This window comes from Hemitrygon akajei, chromosome 3 (assembly GCF_048418815.1).
Source record: "Hemitrygon akajei chromosome 3, sHemAka1.3, whole genome shotgun sequence".
Taxonomy (NCBI): Eukaryota; Metazoa; Chordata; class Chondrichthyes; order Myliobatiformes; family Dasyatidae; genus Hemitrygon; species Hemitrygon akajei.
Window position 1 is genome coordinate 101,093,426 of NC_133126.1, and position 26,811 is coordinate 101,120,236.

The 26,811-nt window shown below is 42.2% G+C and overlaps 1 protein-coding gene across 2 annotated transcripts in view; it reads left to right on the forward strand.

The window, feature by feature from the left end:
- The window catches only part of cdan1 (codanin 1), a 217,538-nt gene that overhangs the window by 119,360 nt on the left and 71,367 nt on the right, over positions 1 to 26,811 (forward strand). For both annotated transcript variants that reach the window (XM_073040499.1, XM_073040500.1), the window contains exons 15-16: positions 3,403 to 3,484; positions 13,376 to 13,456. In XM_073040499.1, the coding sequence (XP_072896600.1) occupies positions 3,403 to 3,484; positions 13,376 to 13,456 (163 nt within the window). The remainder of the gene's footprint in view (positions 1 to 3,402; positions 3,485 to 13,375; positions 13,457 to 26,811) is intronic.

The window sequence follows — 26,811 nt, forward strand, 5'->3', positions numbered from 1 at the left end:
TCTTTAGTTGTATAATAATGCAAAGAAAGTACAACTGCTCGAGGACATAATTCGGCTGAACGAATTCTGTGAGCTCTGTCAATTAAGGGGCTAGTTTCGAGGGTCTCTTCGAAAAGTGAGTACAGGATATCTGAAAAGAATTTTAACAGATCACCAGCTTCAGTATTTTCAGGCAATCCCAGAATACGCAGATTCCTCCGACGCCCTCTACTATCTAAATGAACCATTCTTTTCTTTGTTTTAGATAGTTCCGAGGTAATTTCATTGATTTTCTTTTCCATTGAAGATATCTTCATTCCTTGATCTTTAATAGTTTGCTTGAATAAATCATGCTCACTCTCTATTCGGGTTGTAGTCTGCTGAAGTGTTTGAAGTTGAGAGTCCAAGTTTTTCAGAGAGTCTTGAATCGTAGACATAGCTTTTACGAGCTTCCCGTTTGAACTGGCCAGCTTATCAATTTTAATATTAAGCGATCCGAATTCCGACTTCATGTCTTGTTTGAAGAAAATATTCCCGCTAGTGTAATAGGTTCCTCTGTTTTCTTGGTTTGTTCCGTTTGCTCCATTTCAGGGAAAGTCTTGCCGCTTCTCAGTTCAATACCAGAATGACTTTTTTCGGCCATTGTAATTAAGTCGTAAATCCTACAGTAAAAATAATAAATCCTTCAGTAGAAGTACCGTAGATGTCGGATTATAAGCCGCTATTTTTTTCCCACATTTTGAACAGCTTTGAACACTGCGGCCTTTACTACGGTGCGGCTAACGCATGATTTTTTTTCATGCCGCCAAAAACATTTTGCCTCGTAACAGTAGACCAATAAAATTGATGAGTAGTTCACAGAGGTCCAATGAAATTGTACGATAAATCAAGCGCACTTTCACAATTAAATTATTGTAAATCAGTCATTTGTACTCACCCTCATCAACATGGAAAACACTCGAAGAAAAGCATTGTGCTGCCTTTATGGCAGTTATTTAGTTTATAATATTTTCGCTTAGTAATTCATTTTCTAGTTAAAGTTAGAAGAGTTTTAACTATATTTGTTTTCTGTACTACATCGCGGGATGCTATGACATCACACCCGGTTTCGCCGCGTCTTGTGGGAAAAATACCAGTTTGCGATAAACGGGAAGGAGGGGGGCGAGCGCATTACGCGAGCGGCATTAGATCTGAGCGAACGCTGCTTTTAAGTTAAAGGCGATCAATAACTTTTCCTGGTAGGCTGCAGTATATATATTTTTTACCAGTCGTTAGGAGATATTGGAATGTTGTTCAGTAAAAAAGTATACGCAACGTATATTTAAAAGTAGCCGCGTTACAGGCACGGTTCGAAAAAAAGCATTTGCAATATGTATTTGTTTATGTTACCATATGGATTTAATTAAAAGTTAAAAAATCCTCACGTGTAATATCTTTCTGTGTAAATATCTCATATTACAACGTGGGACACCTGCGGCCGAAAATCCGGTGCGGCCGAAAATCCGGTGCGGCTTGTACAAGTACAAAATTGATTTTCTTTCTAAAATTAGAGCCAGCGGCTTTTAATCAGGTGCGCTCTGTAGTGCGAAATCTACGGTAGTAAATCATCAAAACTAAAATGGATCTGTTAGTGGGATATAAAATATATTAAAAGAGAGAGAGCCGCTAGGAATGCGACCTACTCCATGTGCTACAAGGTGGAGAATCCCTAAGGGTAACTTTGTAGAGGTTCATAAACAATATGAAGGGTATAGATAGAGTAAGTAGTCTTTTTCTAAAGCTAACGGGCATAGGTTTAGGTGTGAAAGTCAGATTCCTCCCACGCAGGATGGTGGGTATGTGGAATGAACTGCCAGACGAGGTGGTTAGAGGCATTTACATTACAATGTTTAAAAAGCAATGTAAAAGTACATGGAAAGAAATGGAAAATAAGGATATGGGGCAACAAGATGAAATCAATGAAGATAGACATCTCAGTTGGTTTGGACAAGTTAGACTGAATGGCCTGTTTCTGTGCTGTGGAGCTCTGACCCTCTATGTTCCTATCAGTTGACAAGGATTTTTATGAAGGTGTAATACCATTGCTGGAACAGTTATATCCATCTCAACATATCATGTTGTAAGGTAGGGAGTGACAAAACTGAAGTTGGTATTACAGGATTAAGTGATACATTGAAGTTCTTTAGTATTTAAAAGTAATCAAGTGGGGATCTTTTAAAACAATACAAAGTATTAATGCCTTTGAAATTGCAAATAGCATCAGTTTTGATATTCTTTCATGTGAAGTGGGTGTTGGTCGCAATCTATTGCCTATCCCAAGCGGCTAGGTAAAGTCTGAGGGCAAGTCCAAGGAAACAAATATTGTAGGTTTGAGGGTCGTGTAAAGTAAAGGCAGAAGATTCCTTCCCAAAGGATGTTGGCAAGCAAGGTAGCTTTATTATGAGTATTTGGCATTTTCTTGGTAACCAGTATAATTTTCATTCCTGATTTACTTGATTAAAGTATACTTTCTCTGTAACTAACACTTGATTCTACACTTTGCTTCTGTTTTATCTTACACTACCTGAAAGCACTGTTGGAATTGATTGATCTGTATGAATGGTGTACAAGACAAGTTTTCCACTGTGACAATAATAAATCAATCAATCAGTAATTAAGTATCAACACTTTCTGTGATGGAATTTGAGCTGTCTTTAGATCATTCGGCCTGTTGTCTTGATTGCAGTCCCAGTCTCCTCTTGGGATTTTATACAAAGACCAGAGGAGATGGAAGTCTTAGACTTGCTCTGAAAAGTGTTGGATGAAATTGTGTAATCCTGGATGGGAAAGTGAATATTGCTGAATCTTAATTCTGGTTGTCATTGGTTTTTCATGTGCATCCAGAACGATGAGGGGAATTATGAATGATTGACACATATTAGGGATTTACTTTTTAACCAAGGTAGTGAAATTTGAGAAAGAGCTTGTGACTACATTCAATTTTTCCTATCTCAGGAATTTCTATCACCAGTAAATTTGGTTTGTTACTGTGCAGTCAATATATAACAAGTTGGTTGCTAATTATCGTGACTCAAAGCCCTACAAACACCAAATGAAAATATTTTTAAAAAAAATTCATCCTGGACAGTATTATGTTATTGTAGCAGTATGTTTCTCTACAGCTGTAGGTGCAAACAAAAAAGGATGAATTAATCTGAAGCTGATATATATTCAGAGTAATTAATTGTATTAATATAAAATTAGATCAATACATTTAACAAAAAAGGCTGAATCCAGAAACACCACTAATTTATATTAAAAATGCAGTGATTATCTAGTGCATATGAAGGTATTGTTCACCTGCAAGGAGAATGGAGAACAGAAGAGAGGCATCTGCAGGTTATTTTGACATCAGCTAAAATGTTGTTCTGGTTAAACAAACAGATGCTTGGTTCTAAAAGATGGACAGAAGAAACATTACCTGAACAAGCTGTTGATCCTTGCTGTATTGGGGTGGCTTTTCCAGGTAAGTAACCAATTTTAAAAATATTTGATTTAGAATTTGAAAGCTCGTTTTGGTATTATTTAATATACTTTTCAAATGTTTGACGGTTTTTCATTTATAAGTTTAGCAGTTTGCTAGTAGGAATTATTGAGGTGCCAGTGACTTTGGTATTTTTTCTGGGAATACCTTCACCAGTGAGATTGCTGCACTGCAAGTGCTTTGAAATACATTGGATGTTGATCTCTAAAATTCTGTGAATATTCATGCTGGCACTTCCTAACACTTATAGGGAATATTTTTCTATTCATTCAAAGGAAATGGACTTTAGCCTGAAGCCAGCGTTTAATTATCTGTTACTAAATTCCTTTGAGAAGGTGGTAGTCACCTGTTGCTTAGAACCACTGCATTCCTTGAAGTGTGGACTCACCTCGTGTTCTCATTATTTATTTATTGCTTGTTTGTTTGGTTGTTCATTCTTTCCATTCATTTATTAATTCGTTCTTTATATATTTGCACAATTTATTGTCATTTGCACAGTGGTTGCCAGTTGGTGTGGTCTTTCATTAATTCTATTACGGTTATTAGATTTATTGAGTATGCTTGCATGAAAATGAACCTCAGGATTGTATATGTTGATATATATGTACTCTGATCAAAAATTCACTTTGAACTTTATCTTTAGAAAAGTTTGACTCCATGCCGTCCTGAAAATAAAAAACCTTTTGTCAGAGAAGCAAAAGGGGGTGAGGGGCAGCTCAACCCCTTGGTTGAAATTCTAGACTGGACATGAATCAACCATAAAGTGGTCATTGTTACATTTTGCTGTGGGTGAAGTTGCATTACGTTGAAGGAAAGGACTCTGCAACTGGATTCCCAAGCAGAAATCACTACATTATCATTGATAATGATCAACAGCACATTTCCAGGTATAAGTAGAAAGAAAAATACTAGCATTCTTATATTCTTTTCTGTGAGAATGAATCATAGGGAAAGAAGCACTTGCATTTACTTTGTGCTTCTAAAATCTGGGGATATCCCAGCAGGTTTTATAGCCAATAAAGAATTTCTGAAATATGCCCACTAACTCTAAAAGAAAGAAAATGATAGAAACTTGTAAACAGTAAGTCCCACTAATTGCAATCTGATTTAGTGTTGTTGGATTATGGTATAACATACTGGTCAAATCTTGGCTTGAAAGCTCATGCTTCTCTTCAAAAATGTTCATTGGTTTTTCAGCTATCACTATGGATTTTTCATCTATCACCCTGGGTTCTTTTGAGAAGGGAGCAGCATTATTTTTGATATCTTTCAGCATCCCTGAAAGTGTAGTACTCTCGGTATTAGGACTTGAAGCAATAACTCTGTGAGCTGAGCCACAGCTGACATATTAAGGGTGAGAAGTTTTAAATGTCTGTGATTTAGCAAAGCAAAATCATCAAAGTATTTAGCCATGGCACTTTCTAAACTTCCATTAAATGTTTCATGCCACTGTTTGGCCTGGGTACAGGTGTCCATATTTGACTACAGGAAATGTGTCATCCCAAATGAATGCCAAGTAAAACCATTAACTTTCCTTTTAGATACTGCAGATCTTGACTGCTGGCAACCCTATCTTCACCAAATGAATGATTAGAATATTGAACTTCCTGTCATGTGGAATAGTTAAAACAAGCTAGCTTTAATATCTTAAAAAAAAAAGATGGATCAATGCATGACAGGAAAATGTTAGGGTCAGATTGAGTACAAAGAACTCTAATCTGAACCAGTTGGGTTGAATGGCATATTAATGAATTGCAAGTTGTGACATTAACTGACCTCTTATTTTCTTGAATATTATAAATTCTACACTTTTTTCCAAAAAATATACCGTAGATTCCGGACTACAGAGCGCACCTGATTAAAAGCCGCTGGCTCTAATTTTAGAAATAAAATCAATTTTTTACTTGTAAAGGCCGCACCGGATTTTAGGCCGCACCGGATTTTCGGCCGCAGGTGTCCCACGTTGTAATATGAGATATTTACACAGAAAGATATTACACGTGAGGATTTTTTAACTTTTAATTAAATCCATATGGTAACAAAAACAAATACATATTGCAAATGCTTTTTTTCGAACCGTGCCCGTAATGCGGCTACTTTTAAATATACGTTGCGTATACTTCTTTACTGAACAACATTCCAATATCTCCTAACGACTGGTAAAAAATATATATACTGCAGCCTACCAGGAAAAGTTATTGATCGCCTTTAACTTAAAAGCAGCGTTTTCGCTCCGCCGTCCCGTTTATCGCAAACGGCATTTAAAAGCAGTGTTTCGCTCCGCCGCTCGCCCCTTCCTTTCCGTTTATCGCAAACTGGTATCCCACAAGACGCGGCGAAACCGGGTGTGACGTCATAGCATCCCGCGATGTAGTACAGAAAACAAATATAGTTAAAACTCTTCTAACTTTAACTAGAAAATGAATTACTAAGCGAAAATATTATAAACTAAATAACTGCCATAAAGGCAGCACAATGCTTTTCTTCGAGTGTTTTCCATGTTGATGAGGGTGAGTACAAATGACTGATTTCCAATAATTTAATTGTGAAAGTGCGCTTGATTTATCGTACAATTTCATTGGACCTCTGTGAACTACTCATCAATTTTATTGGTCTACTGTTACGAGGCAAAATGTTTACGAGGCGGCATGAAAAAAAATCATGTATTAGCCGCTCCGTTTTAAAGGCCGCAAAGTTCAAAGCTGTTCAAAATGTGGGAAAAAAGTAGCGGCTTAAAATCCGGAATCTACGGTAGTTTTCTTATATAAAAGTTCAATTTTGGGGTGTATGGGGTGTCTAGGGAGGGGTAGCACCTCTGGTGGGGGGGCCTGGCATGCCCTTTTTCAGGGCAGCTTGTCTACCTTTGGTCCCCACTGGGCGCTCAGCTCTCACCTGCGGCTCCAAGTAGTGCAGTGGCCACACCCCGGTAAACCGTTTCGGCAGACGGGCCAAAGCAGCTGAGGGTAGCTGATGGGTCTTTGAACCTCGGTGAGGTAGGGGATTTGTCTGTCCCAGCATGTGAAGTCTGGCCCTGGCAGATTGAATGAAGAAGGCTGATTAATGGTCCAACAGTCAAGAAGGCAGTCCAGCAGGTGTTTGTGGAGCGCTAAATGATAGGGGATTCTATAGTCGGGGGCGGATAGGAGATTTTGTGGGGAAGATCGGGAGTCTCGGATGGTATGTTGCTTCCCTGGTGCCGGGGGTCCAAGACATCTCAGATCGGGTGTAGGTTATTCTCAAGAGGGAGGGCAAGAAACCAGATGTTGTGGTCCATGTAGGGACCAACAACGTGGGTAGGATGAGTGAGGGGGTCCTGCGTAGGGAGTTCAGGGAGTTAGGTGCGAAGCTGAAGAGCAGGACCTCCAGGGTAACAATCTCAGGATTGCTACCTGTGCCACGTGCGAGTGAGGCAAGGAACAGAAAAATTATACAGATTAATACGTGGCTGAGAGGATAGTGCAGGAGGGAGGGCTTCAGGTTTTTAGATAATTGGGCTTTGTTCCAGAGAAGGTGGGATCTGTTCCGAAGGGACGGTTTACACCTGAACTGGAGCGGTACATTCCTGCAGGGAAGTTTGCTAGTGCTTCTTGGGGGGGTTTAAACTAAATTTGCAGGGGGTGGGGATCCAGAATGTGAGAGAGGATAGCGAGATAAAGAATAAAGGACAGGTGGGGACTACACGGTTCCGGAATATTAAGTGTGTAGTAGAGAAAGGTGAGGCGGAACAAGTGATAAGGAGGACACATGTACAGAGGGATGGTCTGACGGAGCATGGAGTTAAATGTGCAGAAAGAATAAGTAAATTTAGGAAGGACAACAAAATTCTAGGGGCGTATAGCCCGATGGGAGTTCAGGGAGCTGGGTTAAGCACAATAGGCAGAGATTCAAACAGAGAGAGGAGAAATGGGCTAAAAATTTTGTATCTGAATGCACGAAGTATCAGAGGGATGGTCTGACGGAACATGGAGTTAAATGTGCAGAAAGAATAAGTAAATTTAGGAAGGACAACAAAATTCTAGGGGCGTATAGCCCGATGGGAGTTCGGGGAGCTGGGTTAAGCACAATAGGCAGAGATTCAAACAGAGAGAGGAGAAGTGGGCTAAAAATTCTATATCTGAATACACGAAGTGTCAGAAATAAGGCGGATGAGCTTGAAGCTCAGGTGTGAATGGGTAACTATGATGTTGTTGGGATAACGGAGACATGGCTGCAGGGAGATCAGACCTGGGAAATGAATGTACAAGGGTATACGTGCTATCGTAGGGACAGACGTGGGCAGAGGGGGTGGGGTGGCCCTGTTGGTGAGGAAAGAGATTCATTCCTTTGCAAGGGGGGACATAGGATCAGGAAAAGTGGAGTCTGTGTGGATAGAATTGAGGAACAGTAAGGGCAAAAGGACCCTAATGGGTGTTGTCTATAGGCCACCAAACAGTAGCATGGATATTGGGTGCAAGTTGAATAGGGAGTTAACACTGGCATGTGGCAAAGGTAATGTCGCAGTAGTTATGGGGGATTTCAACATGCAGGTGAACTGGGAGAATCAGGTTGGTGCTGGACCTCAGGATAGGGAGTTTGTAGAGTGCCTAAGGGATGCATTCTTGGAACAGCTTGTACGAGAGCCGACCAGGGACAAGGCTATTCTGGATTTAGTGTTATGTAATGAACAGGATTTGATAAGCGATCTTGAAGTAAAGGAGCCATTAGGAGGTAGTGATCATAATATGATAAGTTTTTATCTGCAATTTGAGAAGGATAAGGGCAGCTTGGAGGTGTCAGTGTTGCAATTGAACAAAGGAGACTATGGAGCCATGAGGGAGGAGCTGGCCAAAGTTAACTGGACAGATATCCTAGCAGAAAAGACAGTGGAACAGCAATGGCAGGTATTCTTGGGAATAATGCACAAGGTGCAAAATCAGTTCATCCCCCGGAGAAGGAAGGATTCAAAGGGGGGAAAGGGGCCACAGTGGTTGACAAAGGAAGTCAGAGATTGCATAGCATTTAAAAAAAAAAAGGAAGTATGACAGAGCTAAGGTGAGTGGGAAGACAGATGATTGGGAAATTTTTAAGGAACAACAGAACTTAACTAAAAAGGCAATACGGGGAGAAAAAATGAGGTAGACACAAGCTAGCCAGGAATATAAAGGAGGATAGCAAAAGCTTTTTTAGATATGTGAAGAGAAAGAAGATAGTTAAGAACAATGTTGGGCCCTTGAAGAATAAATTGGGTGAAATTGTTATGGGAAACAGAAATGGCAGAAGAATTTATTAAGTACTTTAGATCTGTCTTCACTAAGGAAGACACAGGCAATCTCTCAGATGTATGGATGGGCCAAGGACATAGGGTAACAGAGGAAATGAAACAGATTGACATTAGGAAGGAAACGGTGATGAGTAGACTGATGGGACTGAAGGCTGACAAATCCCCAGGTCCAGATGGTCTGCATCCTAGGGTACTAAAGGAGGTGCCCCTGGAAATTGCGGATGCATTGGTAATTATTTTCCAATGTTCCTTAGATTCAGGATCAGTTCCTGAGGATTGTAGAATAGCTAATGTTATCCCACTTTTTAAGAAAGGAGGGAGGGAGAAAACAGAGAACTATCGACCTGTCAGCCTAACATCAGTAGTGGGGAAGATGCGAGAGTCTATTATTAAAGATGAAATAGTGGCATATCTAGATAGCAGTGATAGGATTGGGCCGAGCTAGCATGGATTTACCAAGGGTAAATCATGCTTGATTAATCTATTGGAGTTTTTCAAGGATGTAACCAGGAAGTTAGACAAGGGAGATTCAGTGGATGTAGTGTACCTCAATTTTCAGAAGGCATTTAATAAGGTCCCACATAGGAGATTGGTGGGTAAAATCAAAGCTCATGGCATTGGGGGGAAGACATTGACATGGATAGAAAACTGGTTGGCAGATAGAAAGCAAAGGGTAGCGGTGAATGGGTGTTTCTCGGAATGGCAGGTGGTGACTAGTGGGGTGCCACAGGGCTCGGTGTTGGGACCACAGCTGTTTACGATTTACATCAACGATTTAGATGAAGGCATTGAGAATAACATCAGCAAGTTTGCTGATGATACTAAGCTGGGTGGCAGTGTGACGTGATGAGGATGTTAGGAGAATTCAAGGTGACTTGGATAGGCTGGGTGAGTGGGCAGATACTTGGCAGATGACGTTCAATGTGAATAAGTGTGAGGTTATCCACTTTGGGAGTAAGAACAGGAAGGCAGATTATTATTTGAACGGTGTAAAGTTAGGTAAGGGAGAAATACAAAGAGATGTAGGAGTCCTTGTTCATCAGTCACTGAAGGTGAATGAGCAAGTGCAGCAGGCAGTGGAGAAGGCTAATGGAATGTTGGCCTTTATTACAAAGGGAAATGAGTACAAGAGCAAGGAAATCCTCTTGCATTTGTACAGGGCCCTGGTGAGACCACACCTGGAGTATTGTGTACAGTTTTGGTCTCCAGGGTTAAGGAAGGACATCCTGGCTGTAGAGGAAGTGCAGCGTAGATTCACAAGGTTAATTCCTGGGACGTCAGGACTGTCTTACGCAGAGAGGTTAGAGAGACTGGGCTTGTACACGCTGGAATTAAGGAGATTGAGAGGGGCTCTGATTGCAACATATAAGATTATTAAGGGATTGGACAAGATAGAGGCAGGAAATATGTTCCAGATGCTGGGAGAGTCCAGTACCAGAGGGCATGGTTTGAGAATAAAGGGTAGGTCATTTAGGACAGAGTTAAGGAAAAACTTCTTCTCCCAGAGAGTAGTGGGGGTCTGGAATGCACTGCCTCGGAAGGCAGTGGAGCCCAATTCTCTGGATGCTTTCAAGAAGGAGCTAGATAAGTATCTTATGGATAGGGGAATCAAGGGATATGGGGACAAGGCAGGAACAGGGCATTGATAGTAGATGATCAGCCATGATCTCAAAATGGCGGTGCAGGCTCGAAGGGCCGAATGGTTTACTTCTGCACCTATTGTCTATTGTCTAAGAGCACGACAAGGAACTTAGATGTTCTGGTCATCCACTGCAAGAGGTGGTGATCTCTTTAAACTCACCCGGCAGAAGGCAATGGCAAGCCACTGCTGTAGCCTGCCAAGTACATGATTTCCCAATATGTCAGAGTGGTGTGGAGGGAAATCGTCCGCCAACTGGAAATTCCAGATGTGACCTAACGAGAAAAAAGTTCAAACAACACATACAAAATGCTGGTGAAACACAGCAGGCCAGGCAGCATCTATAAGGAGAAGCACTGTTGACGTTTCGGGCCGAGACCCTTCATCAGGACTAACTGAAGGGAAAGATAGTAAGAGATTTGAAAGTAGGAGGGGGAGGGGGAAATGCGAAATGATAGGAGAAGAACGGACAGAGTGGGATGAAGCCAAGAGCTGGAAAGGTGATTGGCGAAAGTGATACAGAGCTGGAGAAGGGAAAGGATCATGGGACGGGAGGCCTCAGGAGAAAGAAGAAGGGGGGGCAGAAGCACCAGAGGGAGATGGAGAACAGGCAAACAACTAAATATGTCAGGGATGGGTTAAGAAGGGGAGGAGGGGCATTAACGGAAGTTAGAGAAGTCAATGTTCATGCCATCAGGTTGGAGGCTACCCAGCCGGTATATAAGGTGTTGTTCCTCCAACCTGAGTTTGGATTCATTTTGACAGTAGAGGAGGCCATGGATAGACGTATCAGAGTGGGAATGAGACGTGGAATTAAGATGTGTTGCCACTGGGAGATCCTGCTTTCTGTGGCAGACCGAGCGTAGGTGTTCAGCGAAACGGTCTCCCAGTTTGCGTTGGGTCTCACCAATATATAAAAGGCCACACCGGGAGCACCGGACGCAGTATACCACACCAGCCGACTCACAGGTGAAGTGTCGCCTCACCTGGAAGGACTGTCTGGTGATGAGGGAGGAAGTGTAAAAGTGTAAGGGCAGGTGTAGCACTTGTTCCGCTTACAAGGATAAGTGCCAGGAGGGAGATCGGTGGGAAGGGATGGGGGGAACGAGTGGACAAGGGAGTCGCGTAGGGAGCGATCCCTGCGGAAAGCAGAAAGGGAGGGGGAGGGAAAGATGTGCTTGGTAGTGGGATCCCGTTGGAGGTGGCGGAAGTTACGGAGAATTATATGTTGCACCTGGAGGCTGGTGGGGTGGTAGGTGAGGACGAGGGGAACCCTATCCCGAGTGTGGTGGCGGGTGGATGGGGTGAGGGCAGATGTGCAGGAAATAGGAGAGATGCGTTTGAGAGCAGAGTTGATGGTGGAAGAAGGGAAGCCCCTTTGTTTAAAAAAGGAAGACATCTTGTTCGTCCTGGAATGAAAAGTCTCATCCTGAGAGCAGATGCAACAGAGACGGAGGAATTGTGAGAAGGGGATAGCATTTTAGCAAGAGACAGGGTGGGAAGAGGGATAGTCCAGGTGGCTGTGAGAGTCTGTAGGCTTATAGTAGATATCAGTAGATAAGCCGTCTCCAGAGATGGAGACAGAAAGATCAAGAAAGGGGAGGGAGGTGTCGGAAATGGACCAGGTAAATTTGATGGCAGGGTGAAAGTTGGAGGCAAAGTTAATGAAGTCAACGAGCTCAGCATGCATACAGGAGGCAGCGCCAATGAAGTCGTCGATGTAGCAAAGGTAGAGGGGGATGGATACCCATATAGACTTGGAACATGGACTGTTCTACAAAGCCAACAAAAAAGCAGGCGTAACTGGGACCCATACGGGTGCCCATGGCTACACCCTTGGTTTGGAGCAAGTGGGAGGAGCCAAAGGAGAAATTATTGAGAGTAAGAACTAATTTTGGAGTTTCGCTGAACACCTACGCTCAGTCCGCCAGAGAAAGCAGGATCTCCCAGTGGCCACACATTTTAATTCCACGTCCCATTCCCACTCTGATATGTCTATCCCTGGCCTCCTCTACTGTCAAACTGAATCCAATCTCAGGTTGGAGGAACAACACCTTATATACCAGCTGGGTAGCCTCCAACCTGATGGCATGAACATTGACTTCTCTAACTTCTGTTAATGCCCCTCCTCCCCTTCTTACCCCATCCCTGACATATTTAGTTGTTTGCCTGTTCTCCATCTCCCTCTGGTGCTTCCCACCCCCCCCCCCCACCTTACTTTCTCCTGATGCCCCCCGTCCCATGATCCTTTCCCTTCTCCAGCTCTGTATCACTTTTGCCCATCACCTTTCCAGCTCTTGGCTTCATCCCACCCCCTCTGATCTTCTCCTATCATTTTGCATTTCCCCCTGCCCCCACTACTTTCAAATCTCTTACTATCTTTCCTTTCAGTTAGTCCTGACGAAGGGTCTCGGCCCGAAACGTTGACAGTGCTTCTCCTTATAGATGCTGCCTGGCCTGCTGTGTTCCACCAGCATTTTGTGTGTGTTGTTTGAATTTCCAGAATCTGCAGATTTCCTCGTGTTTGTGCAAGAAAAAAGTTCAATTAATTGTTACTATGGGCAAAATTTCTATTTCTATTTTCTTGCAACAAAGTTCAAAGTAAATTTATTATCAAAGTACAAATATGCCACCATATACAACTGTGAGTTTCATTTTCTTGCAGGCATATGCAATAAGTCCAATATCCATAATAGAATCAATGAAAGACTACACTAGTTGGGTAGACAACCAGTGTGCAAAAGACAAACTGTGTAAATATAAAAAGATGGAAAAAAGGAATCAAGCAAGCAAGCAAGAATTATCGAGAATATGAGATGAAGAATCCTTGAAAGTGAGTCCATGGGTTGTGGGAACAATTCAGTGATAGGGCGAGTGAAGTGAACAAGATAAGAGTAATGATGTTGAAATGACTGATTCATGACATAAAATAGATTGTGTACAATCTAAAGCATTATTGAAACTTTTATTTTAGGTTCCTGCAGTTCCTGAAGAAATATTCTTCAATGAAGAAAAGATAGATGAATTTGGAATTAACACTTCAGACCAAGCCTTAGTAAGTAATCTGTAAAGAATTTTAACATGAAAAATAACTGTGTTATTCAAAGATTTAAAACAATGGATTATTTACCATCTAATAAGATTAGTCATAAGCTTACTAAATTGATTGTTGAATGATGACAGTGCAAAGACAATGTAAGCCAAATCATGTTCACTTGTTTTCAGAATCAGGTTTATTATCATTGGCTTGTTTCGTGAAATTTGTTAACTTGGCAGTAGCAGCAGTTCAATACAATACATAATCTAGAAGAAGAGGGAAAAATAAATAAATCGATTAAAGAATACATATAATGAATAGATTAAAAATCATGCAAAAAAAGAAATAATATATATTTAAAAAGTGAGGTAGTGTTCACAGGGTCAAAGTCCATTTAGTAATCAGTTGATCTTTGCTAAGAAGCATTCAGAGTGGGTCTTTTGGCTAGTCCCATATCTTTCAGCTTCCCAATCTTAAATATGTTCATTTAAAAACAAAGTTTCCCTACATATTAAGGATTACACTGACCTCACTAAACAGTCTGGTCAATACATTTATCACTTCTCAGTATGGAAATTTGGATGTAGGTAGTCCTAGGGTAACAAATGGGTTCAATTTTTACAGAGATCTGTAAGTTAATTTTACCTGTTGAAAAAAGCACAAAAATAAACATGCCTCCTTAGCACCCGGGACTGACAGAAAAGAACATTTACTAAAACTAGAGGGTGATGAAATTGAATTTCTCTTTCCACAGTCTCTGCTTGTCCTGAATGTTTAACAGCACATTTTGACTTTATTTCAAATTTCCAGCAATTGAGTTTTTGATTGTTTTTTCTCTGATAATATCCAGTATTTCCAGTCTGCCCATGTAACCAAGTCACTCATTGCCAGAAGTGCTTGGTAACTTGCTTCATCCTTTCCATAGCCTGTATGTCTTTCCTAAAGCGTGGTGCCCATAGTACTCCAGCAGTGGCTAAGCTAGTGTCTTACAGAAGTTCATGTCCTCGTTCTTAAACTTTAAGCCTTTGTTTTTAAAGGAATTAATCACTTGCACAAGTTGACCTACCACTTTGAACAATATCTACCATTTTTGAATGCTGCCCTCTAGTTTATATTGCTTCTTCTCATAATGCAACAGTTCACATTTCTGAGTATTAAATTTCAGCTACCATTTCCCTGTCCATTCTGTCTACCTGACACTATCTCCGTGTAGTCTGTTACTATCCTACAATTGACTGAAAACTATGTATAATCTTTTGATTTAGAAGTTGTTTCCTAATATTTGCAAGTGTGGGCTACGAATGTAGTGGCCTGAATATTCACCCCTAGAGATACCAGTATACCTGTCCCTCTTGTCCAAAAAGCAGCCTTTCTCTACTATTCAGTTTCTTGTTACTTAGTTAAGAACTAAGTAATTTTTCTAAGAACTTCCTGAGCCCTTGGAAGGAGGCTGAAACAATTGTAAATATAAGAATGATTTGATTTTGCTGGAGATTCTGATTGTGGACTTAAGGAAGGGTAAGACGAAGGAACACATACCAATCTTCATAGAGGGATCAGAAGTGGAAAGAGTGAGCAGCTTCAAGTTCCTGGGTGTCACAATCTCTGAGGATCTAACCTGGTCCCAACACATTGATGTAGTCATAAAGAAGGCAAGACAGTGACTATTCTTAGTTAGGAGTTTGAAGTGATTTGGCATGTCAACAAATACACTCAAAAACCTCTGTAGTTGTATCGTGGAGAGCATTCTGACAGGCTGCGTCACTGTCTGATATGGAGGGGCTACTGCACAGGACTGAAAGAAGCTACAGAAAGTTGTAAATCTAGTCAGCTCCATCTTGGGCACTAGCCTACAATGTACCTCGGATATCTTTAGGGAGCGGTGTCTCAGAAAGGCAACGTCCATTATTAAAGACCTCCAGCAGCCAGGGCATGCCCTTTTCTCACTGTTACCATCAGGTAGGAGATACAGAAGCCTGAAGATACACACTCAGCAATTCAGGAATAGCTTCTTCCCCTCTGCCATCCATCCGATTCCTGAATGGAATTTGGACACTACCTCAGTTTTTTAGTGTACAGTATTTCTATTTTTGCACATTTTTAATCATCCATTCAATACATGTAATTGATGTACTTGTTTGTTTATTATTATGTTTTATTTTATTATTTTTTTCTCTCTCTGCTAGATTATGTATTGCATTGAACTACTGCTGCTAAGTTAACAAATTTAACGTCACATGCCGGTGATAATAAACCTGATTCTGATTCTGAGATACTGCAGAGACTCATCAGGATGTTGCTGAATTGGATCATTTGCGTTATGAGGAGGGACAGGCTAGGCTGAGTTTGTTTCTCCTGGAGTGAATGAGGTTGAGAGATTATTTGATAGATGTTTATGATCTATGTTTATGTTGATAGAGATTATTTGACAAAATAATGTGGAGGACTGATACAGGAGATAGGGAAGCATTTTTTCCATGTTGAGGGTGGCCATTGCATTGTGGCTAATTTATTTTCACATGCAACTCCATTCTCCTGCCTTCTCTCCGTAACCTTTGATGCCCTGACTAATCAGGAACCTATCAACCTCCACTTTAAATAAATTCAATGACTTGGCATCAATACCTACAAAGATTTTACATCTTCCGATCTCATGTCACTTCTCTCTAAGAATTTGATTTAATTTTTTTTACCACCTGAACCACCCCACTCTGTCTGCCTACCTACCTTTCCTTTCAATATTGTGTTAATCCTTGGATGTTAAGCTCCCCACTATGATCTTCTTTCAGCCATGAAAGAAGATCATGAAATGATGTCCACTGCTTCATACCTGCCAATTTCTAAATGTACTACAAGATAATCTGCCTTATTCCGAATTCTGTGTGCATTCAATTATAGCATCTACAGTCCTGTTTTCATCACCCTTCTCGATTTTCCCTGTACATTACACTTCAATTCATCCCATTGACTGCAATTTTTCCCTATCATCTGCCTGTCCAACTGCCCTATCCTCAGCCCTATCACTTGGGTTCTCATCCCCCTACATAATTAGAGAAAACAGCTCTAGCAAACCTGCCTGCAGGGGTATTGGTTTCCCCCCACTACCACCACCTCGACCTCACCACCTGTCCTTTTTGTACATATCATGCCTTTCCTAGAAGGGATCCCAATGATCCAGAAATTTTGAGACCCTGCACTACTGCCTCAGCCACTGGTTCATGTGTACTATCATCCTATTCCTGCCCTGCTTAGCATGTGGTATTGAGAGTAATCCAGAGATTATTACCTTGGAGGATCTGTGCTTCACCTCTTCTGTAACTCCCTATACTCACTGTTCAGGAGCTATTTCCCCTTTCTACCCAAGTCATTGGAGCCAATGTGCACCACGAGGACTTCTGGCTGCTTACCCTCCCTCTTCAGAATATTCTGCAGCCACTCTTAAGACATTCTGGACCCTAGCATCTGTGAGGCAACTCATTATCCTGCTGTCTCTTTTATGGCTTTGTAATCTCTTGTCACTCCCTCTAACTGTGGAGTCTCCTATCACTACTGCCACTGGTCTGGCTGCTGCTGCTGCTGTAGCCTGATGAGTCATCCCACTCGGCAGTATCCAAAAGGGCATACTTTTTGCTGAGGGAAATGACCATAGTGGAACCCTTCACTGACTGCTTACTCTCCTTACTTCTCCTGGTGGTCACCCATCTACTATCCTCAGTAAAAGTTTCATCTGAGGTTTTCAGACTCCCAGGTGGATGATCCTGAGTACATCCAGCTCGAGTTCCTCAGAAGCTGAAGTTTGGTGCACTTCCTGTAAATGTAGTCATCAGGGCGACTATTAGTTATACTGAAATTTCATACCTCACAGGAGAATTCCATTACCTTAACCTGTCATCTTCCCTACACTACTTATACATCTAACTTCTCAAGCCTAAGACTTCTCAAGTCCTCACCTGTGCTTGTTCTTTAGCCCATCACCCCTTCTGGGGCATAGGCCACTGACAGCAGCTTGCTAGAGTCCTCTGACCTGGTCCAGTCTTTCAACATCCTGCGTGTAGCTCGTCATACGTCTTCCAGGCAAATATCCTTCCTCTCCCAGGGTTGAGGTCTCTGGAGCTTTTGCTGGCATTTCTGTAGCACTGGATTTTTACAGGATGTGGTTACTAGCCCTAAATCAGCCTTTCTCCAAACCACAACTTGTGTGAGGACCAACTTTACCCTTCTTCAGTACTCCCTTGAACTTGCAAAATAGTGGTTACTGTTCCCGAAATATTCCCCTACTGACAATCCCACAGCCAGCCCTGTTTCATTTCCTAAGAAAAGTTTGAGTACTGTCCCTACTCTAGTTGGACTCTACATATTGTCTCAATATATTTTCTTGGACACACTTAAGTTCTGCTTTATCTAAGCCCTTGTACTAGGGCAATTCCAGTCAATGTTGGGAATGTTAAAATTCTACACTACTATAACTGTATACGTGAGCTTTAGTTTCTAAAAGTGGTGTTCCCAGTGGACAGGAGGGTGAAGAAGACTTTTTGGCATGATGGCCTTTATCATTCAGGGCATTGAGTTATGTTGCAGTCATACAAGACATTAGTGGGGCTATATTTAGAATATTGTGCTCAGTTTTGGTTATCCTGCGGTAGGAAAGATACTATACCTCCAACATCATGGGCCAAAGGGCATGTACTTTGCTATAATGTTCTATTTTCTGAGTCGGAAAGAGTGCAGAGGAAATTGAAGAGGATGTTACTTGGACTCGAGGGAATGAGTTATGGAAAGAGGTTGAGAAGTTTGGGACTTTATTCACTGGAGCATAGGAAAGCTAGGGCGGAATTTTATAGTTGTTTATCTTAAATTATGAGAGGTATAAGGTGAATGTGCAGTCTTTTTCCCAGGATGGGGTAATCAAGAGTTAGAGAGCATAGGCTTATGGTAAGAGGAGAGGTTTAATACAAGTCCGAGGGGCAACTTTTTTCCCCCAGAGATGATCAGTATATGGAATGAGCTCCCAGAAGAAGTGATTGAGGCAGATACATAACATTTAAATTAGTGGTCGCCAACCAGTCGATCTTTGAGACTTTCCCAGTAGATCCCGAAAGAAAAAGAAAAATAAATACACACATACATTATGCCTGATAAACCTTTTGATGCAAATATGTAGTAACTTATACTTTGAAAAAGAACTACTCGACAACTTCATGCCCAAAAGGAACAACTTTATCCAGGACAGTAAAACGATATTCGCATACAGAAGTTCTCACTAATGCACACCGGGCAGAAAAGGCCGGAAGGAAAACCCCGCAACCCTGGAAACAATCTCTCTTTACAAACAGTTTCTGTAGCGGGAGTTTTGCAATATTACCATGATCCTAATTGGTATTAACTTTATAATACTCACATTACAATCCCTCTCCCACTTTAAATTCCAACATTCCCTAAATGTACAAGAAATGGGAAACAAAAACAGTGGTGTCATTAGCTTGTGTACCCCTGAAACTTATACTAGTGTCTCAGTACGTTTACCAATACCAGGAAAGTTGAGGAGCTGAAATTGGGGTTGAAGGCCAAGCAAACATGCTGCTCAGAGGATGTGGATGGACAGTGTCAAGGACTTGTCACTCTGTGAATATTTTTCATGACAGTTTGGATGTAATGCAAACAGCTCAGCTTGTTGTATTTGTCAGAATGGCTTTCCAGGGTTTTGCAAAAAAGGAGGGCTTCCTCACTCTTTTGCACTTAAAGGAGAGAACAAGAGGTGAGGATATTTACAATGAGTTTTTAAAAAATGTCTATGAAAATGACATCCCCATTCATAAACTGGTGGCAATTACTACTGATGGGGCCCCAGCAATGTGCGGTGTGCGCATTGGTTTTTATAGCACTGTGCCATGCCGTAATGACCCTGATTTTCCTGGCTTCCTGGATCACTCTGTGATTCATCAGCAGGCCCTGACTGGGAAGATTTAAAAAAAAAACAGCCTTATACAGTGGGCAGCAGAGTGAGGGCTTAAGGGCTTTGACTCAATGGGCTTAGGCGGAAGCGGGCGAGGTAAAGTATGTTTAGGTTTCAGTTTTTCCTGTTATTTGAGGAAAGGTGAATTATGAGTGTGTGGGCAGCTTGTTGTTCTTGGTGTCGGATGTCTTGGTCCTGGAGTCCCCTAGCCTCCCCGATGTCAACATCTGTGCCAGGTGTGCCGAGCTGCAGCTCCTAAGGGACCGTGTTAGGGAACTGGAGCTGCAGCTCGATGACCTTCGTCTGGTCAGGGAGAGTGAGGAGTTGATAGAGAGGAGTTACAGGCAGGTGGTCACACCAGGGCCACGAGAGGCAGACAGTTGGGTCACGGTTAGGAGGGGGAAGGGGAAGAGTCAGGTACTAGAGAGTACCCCAGTGGCTTTACCCCTTGATAATAAGTACTCCTGTTTGAATACTGTTGGGGGGGACAGCCTACCTGGGGGAAGCAATAGTGGCCGTGCCTCTGGCATAGATTACGGCCCTGTAGCTCAGAAGGGTAGGGAGAGGAAGAGGAAGGCAGTAGTAATAGGGGACTCAATAGTTAGGGTGTCAGATAGGCGATTCTGTGGATGCAATCAGGATACCCGAGTGGTAGTTTGCCTCCCTGGTGCCAGGGTTCGGGATGTTTCTGATCGTGTCCAAGATACCCTGAAGTGGGAGGGTGAGGAGCCAGGGGTCGTGGTACATATTGGTACCAATGACATAGGTAGGAAAAGGGAAGAGGTCCTGAAAGGAGAATATAGGGAGTTAGGAAGGCAGTTGAGAAGAAGGACCGCAAAGGTAGTAATCTCGGGATTACTGCCTGTGCTATGCGACAGTGAGAGTAGGAATGGAATGAGGTGGAGGATAAATGCGTGACTGAGGGATTGGAGCAGGGGGCAGGGATTCAGGTTTCTGGATCGTTGGGACCTCTTTTGGGGCAGGTGTGACCTGTACAAAAAGGAAGGGTTACACTTGAATCCCAGGGGGACCAGTATCCTGGCAGGAAGGTTTAATAGAGCTGTTAGGGAGGGTTTAATCTAATTTGGCAGGGGGATGGGAACTGGATGATGGAGCGGAGGAGAGGGAAAACAGAAATTGATCTAAGGTAGTGAGCAGAAGGGATGTCAGGAAGGACAGGCAGGTGATGGAGCAAATTTGCAGCCATTGGGATGAGTTGCAGTGCAATCAATGCAAAAAGTACCAAATACTGGACTTAAGGTGTTATACTTAAATGCGCACAGCATAAGGAATAAAGTGGATGATCTTGTTGTACAGTTACAGATTGGCAGGTATGATATTGTGGCCATCACTGAGATGTGGCTAAAGGATGCATGTCTCTGGGAGCTGAACGTCCAAGGATACATGGTGTATTGGAAGGATAGGCAGGTAGGTAGAGGGGCTGGCATGACTTTAATGGTAAGAAATGATATTAAATCATTAGAAAGAGTTGACATAGAATCGGAAGGTACAGAATCTTTATGGGTTGAGCTAAGAAATCACAGGGGTAAAAGGACCCTGATGGCAGTTATCTACAGGCCTCCAAACAGCTGCAGTGATGTGGACTACAAATTACAACAGGAAATAGAAAAGGCTTGCCAGAAGGGCAGTGTTATGATAATTGTAGGGGATTTTAACATGCGAGTGGATTGGGAAAATCAGGTCGGCACTGGATCTCGAGGGAGAATTTGTAGAATGTCTACGAGATGGCTTTTTAGAACAGCTTGTTGTTGAGCCCACTAGGGGATCAGCTGTACTGGATTGGGTATTGTGTAATGAACCAGAGGTGATTAGAGAGATGGAAGTGAAGGAATCCTCAGGAGGCAGTGATCACAACATGATTGAGTTCACTTGAGAAAGAGAAGCCAAAATCTGATGTGTCAGTATTTCAGTGGAGTAAAGGAAATTACAGTGGCATGAGAGAGGAACTGGCCAAGGTTGACTGGAAAGGGACACTAGCGGGAAGGACAGCCCAGCAGCAGTGGCTGGAGTTTATGTGAGAAGTAAGGAAGGTGCAAGACAGATACATTCCAAAGAAGAAGAAATTTTCGAATGGAAAAAGGATGCAACCGTGGCTGACAGGAGAAGTCAAAGCCAAAGTAATAGCAAAGTAGAGGGCATACAAGGAAGCAAAAATTAGTGGGAAGACAGGATTGGGAAGTTTTTAAAAGCTTACAAAAGGAAACTAAGAAGGTCATTAAGAGGGAAAAGATGAACTATGAAAGGAAGCTAGCAAATAATATCAAAGAGGATACTAAAAGCTTTTTCAAGTATATAAAGAATAAGACAGGTGAGAGTAGATATAGGACCGAAAATGATGCTGGGGAAATTGTAATGGGAGATAAGGAGATAGCAGAGGAACTGAACGAGTATTTTGCATCAGTTTTCACTGAGGAAGACACCAGCAATATACCGGACATTCAAGTGTGTCAGGGAAGAGAAATATGCGTAGTCACAATTATGACAGAGAAAGTACTCAGGAAGCTGAATAGTCTAAGGGTAGATAAATCTCCTGGACCAGGTGGAATACACCCTTGTGTTCTGAAGGAAGTAGCAGTGGAGATTGCGGAGGCACTAGCAATGATCTTTCGAAAGTCGATAGATTCTGGCCTGGTTCCGGAGGACTGGAAGATTGTAAATGTCACTCCGCTATTTAAGAAGGGGGCAAGGAAGCAAAAAGAAAATTATAGACCTGTTAGCTTGACATCAGTGGTTGGGAAGTTGTTGGAGTCGATTGTCAAGGATGAGGTTACGGATTGCCTGGAGGCATATGACAAGATAGTCAGAACTCAGCATGGTTTCCTTAAAGGAAAATCCTGCCTGACAAACCTTTTGCAATTTTTTGAGGAAATTACAAGTAGGCTAGACAAGGGAGATGCAGTGGATGTTGTGTATTTGGATTTTCAGAAGGCCTTTGACAAGGTGCCGCACATGAGGCTGCTAAACAAGGTAAGAGCCCATGGAATTATGGGAAAGTTACATGGATAGAGCGTTGGTTGATTGGCAGGAAACAGAGTGGGAATAAAGGGATCCCATTCTGGTTGGCTGCCAGTTACCAGTGGTGTTCCACAGGAGTCAGTGTTGGGGCCGTTTCCTTTTACGTTGTATATCAACGATTTGGATTATGGAATAGATGGCTTTGTGGCTAAGTTTGCTGATGATACAAAGATAGGTGGAGGGGCCAGTAGTGCTGAGGAAACAGAGTCTGCAGGGAGACTTGGATAGAATGGGCAAAGAAGTGGCAAATGAATTACAATGTCAGAAAATGTACGGTCATGCACTTTGGCAGAAGAATTAAACAGGCAGACTATTATTTAAATGGGGAGAGAATTCAGTTCTGAGATGCAACGGGACTTGGGAGTCCTCGTGCAGGATACCCTTAAGGTTAACCTCCAGGTTGAGTCGGTGGTGAAGAAGGCAAATGCAATGTTGGCATTTATTTCTGGAGGAATAGAGTATAGGAGCAGGGATGTGATGTTGAGGCTCTATAAGGCACTGGTAAGACCTCACTTGGAATACTGTGTGCAGTTTTGGGCTCCTTATTTAAGAAAGGATGTGCTGACATTGGAGAGGGTTCAGAGAAGATTCACTAGAATGATTCCGGGAATGAGAGGGTTAACATATGAGGAACGTTTAACCGCTCTTGGACTGTACTCCTTGGAGTTTAGAAGAATGAGGGGGGACCTCATAGTGTTAGGAACCCCGTAACTGGGTGTCTTACCAGCAAAGATAGAAGTGTCCGTTGGAGTCTGGTGATACTATTTTCAACAGTATTTATTAGTAAAAATACACAAAAATAATATCAATGTAAATATACAGATAATATATGTCATCAATACTAAACCTAAAAGTGTGGGTATAATAATAATCAATAAGAAATAAGCTCTATCATTGTCTAGGGGATAATGAATTGTCAGATGGAAATATAAAGTTCAGTTCAGTTCATGTAGGCTGCGGTAGTTGTTGGTCGCTGTGTTGCAATTGTTAGAGAGAGAGAGAGAGAGAGAGAACAGTAACAGCTATTGACTTGCCAACTTTCCGTTACGATTTTGATCCGTCGATGCGTTGTTGTTGTGGCCATTCATGTATGACCCCTCCGTCCTTTAGCTAGACCGTTCTTCCATGGTGGACTCGTCACCCAGGCAAGGGTGGACACACACAAGCCCCCACCGGTCTTGCTACAAAAAAACACTGTGAGTTAAAATTTACCGACCCTCCGTTCGGTTTCTGGTCTCCCACCCTGTCTCGTGGGGGTTCTGATGCTCACTAGTGTTTCTCCTGGTGCGTCTGAGGGGTGTTACCCCAGACCCCACTTTTATCCCCACTCACGGGGTCTCAGGTGTCAATCAGTTTGAGATGATGTAACCCATCAAACCAGCCCACTCTGGTTGTCCCCTGAGGGGTTTCAATGAATAGAACAGTACCAAGTACACAAACCTTCTCCAAAAGACAATAGCAGTAATCAATGGTTCCGCTCTCTTTTGTTGGTAGTAGACATTCCACTTTGTGTATCTCTGAGCTGTCTCTCTCTCTCATTAATTTTCATGAGCTGTTATCAATAACAACTGCCCTGGCAGCTGTCCTGTGTCTCTCTCATTTCTTTGATAACAGCATCGAAATAGTAGTGATTTGCGATTCTCCAAAGGGGGGGGGGGCATTGGCGATTTTGTATCCTTTTGCCCATCAGAGTTGTTCATACTTCATAACAATAGAAACATTTTGAATGTTGAAAGGCATGGACAGAGTGGATGTGGCAAAGTTGTTTCCCATGGTGGGGGAGTCCAGTACGAGAGGACATGGGTTGCAGATTGCAGGGAGCCCATTCAGAACGGAGATACGAAAGAATTTTTTTAGCCAGAGGGTGGTGAATCTATGGAATTTGTTACCACGGTTGGCGGTGGAGGCCAAGTCATTGGGTGTATTTAAGGCAGAGATTGATAGGTATCTGAGTAGTCAGGGCATCAAAGTTTATGGTGAAAAGGCGGGGGAATGGGACTAAAGGGGAGATTGGATCAACTCATGATGAAATGGCGAAGCCCTGCTCCTTTGTCTTATGGGAAGGTCGTGGACTTTTCTCATGTAATGACACTGGTGGTCAAACTGATAAAACTTGAATAAGCGCTTATTCAAGGTGTTACTGGATGAGCTTGATGCCGCTATGGCCTGTTTGATATGCTAGTTACAGTGTTTTCTTGGTTGAATTAATTTGAAAGTTTGATAAAAGCATTTTATGTAATTAAAATACAATTAGTCCAAATAAAGGGCCTCAAGTTGGAAGTACAATCTGAGCTGTTTTTTCTCTAAACAATTTAGTAGGTCGATCTTGCCTTTCACTAAGCCGAGGTAGGGGATCTTGGGTTTAAAAAGGTTGGTGATCACTAATTTAAATGATACTGTTGATGTTTCAGGCTGAGACTCTTCATCAGAATGACCTGAAATGTCAACTATTTATTCAGTTTTTGTAGATGTTGCCTGAGCTGCTGAGTTCCTCCAGCATTTTGTGTGTGTTGCTTTGGATTTCTAGCATCTGCAGAATCTTGTGTAACAGATGAGAATCTTGGTTGGCATGGACTAATTGGGCTGAAGGGCCTCTTTCTATATCTTATAACTATTATACTTGTACCTTGCTGTAATTTGCATACACATCTGTTCTAGTTCCCACTGACTATTGGCAGGCCTATAATAAAGCAATTACCAGGCCTACAGTAAAACAACCCCAGCAAAACAATTACCCCTTTTATTGCAAAGCTCTATCTTTAGGGCCTATTGATCGCTCTAGGATACCCTTTTTAAGGACTGCTGTTATGTTCTCTCTAGTCAGTGGTGCAACTTCGTCTCTTGTATTCCCCCCCTTGGTTTTTTGTGCAACATCTATACCAATGTGCATTAAAGCTGCTAGTCCCACCCTTCAAGCATATTTTTGTAATTGAATAACATCATAATTCCATGTGTACAGGAGCCATGTATCTATTTTTTGTCTGTCTGTATTTTGTGTTTAGTGTTTATTATGGGTTATGGTAATTTGTCATGTGGGTGGGGGCAGGGTAGAAGCAAATGAGTATTGGTCTTGGTGATTGTTGTCTGCCATGTCCAACGATGACAGGAGACTTGAGTAGGAGGGTTTTTAAAAATCAATAATTTGTTGTACTGGGGCAGTTCTACTCCCTCAACCTTAGAAGTCTGGCTCCAGTGGTACGAGCAAGCCTCACAAACTGGGATCTTCCTTGGTTGCAGTGGATGACCATGACATCTTCTGTGCCTTGTCATGCCCATTGCTCTCTATGCAGTACCGTCTTGCTGGCTGTTGGATCTCACTGTAGATCTCATCTGCCAGGTCTACTGGGGCTGACTTCACATGCTAGGAATGGCAAATCTTATCTCACTGGGGAATAAGGTCACTGTCTACCCTCACCTGGATTAGCGAGTCTGCCAAAGCAGTGTACCGGGTTGCGACCACTGTTGCATGCAAGTAGCTACGTGGAGCCTCAGCTGATAGCTGAGTGTCCAGTGGGGGCCAGAGGTGACTGAGCTGTCCTGCAATGGACATGACAAGCCCCTGGACACCCCACAAACCCTATATCTTTAATTTGGTTATGTTAGCTTTGTTTATTTTGCTTGTTTCACTATTACTATGCTACTTTTGTTAGTTTATCATTATACAAGATCATTTGTCTTTGCTGAATTTGTAATAATAGATCAAACGTATTTTTTTCAACTTGCAGCTCAATTATTTGGAAGCGTGTCAATACAGTTGAGTCCCTTGCTCAATCTTTGAGTGGTTTTGGTTTGTTTTTCAAGTAACCACTGCAATGTGCTAAGTTCATCTGACTTGCTTTTGCATTAAAGTTAACACAGTTAAGCCCAACAGCCTTGTCTTGCTGCATAATTACTGGACTTGCTTGGTTTGTCTTCTACATTTTTCTCTCCACATGTTGCACTGCTACTATACTTTTCACCACTGCCCACTAACCCCACCCCAAGTCCATTGATTTTCTTAGTATCTAAATATCTGCAGATCTCTTTCCTAAATGTACTCAGTTTACTGCTGTCCTCTAGTCATGAATTCCAAAGACTCAGACTATGAGTGTATTCCCCTGAATGGCTAACCACTTACTTTGAGTCTGCAACTTCTCATTCAAGAGTATCCAAGTTGGAGATCATCATATAGAGATATAGATAGATACGTGTGTGTGTTCTCTCTCTCCCCCCCTCCCCCATAGGAAGTAAATGCTGATATTCTCAGGAAATAAGAAAAATCTAGACAAATAACTTGAATCACCAAGGCGTAGAAGATGGACATAATGTGTGTAAATGGGATTGAGTGTATTGACATGGTGTGTCTGTTTCTTTGTGTAGCTCTTTGGAATTTCTAGGTGTTGAA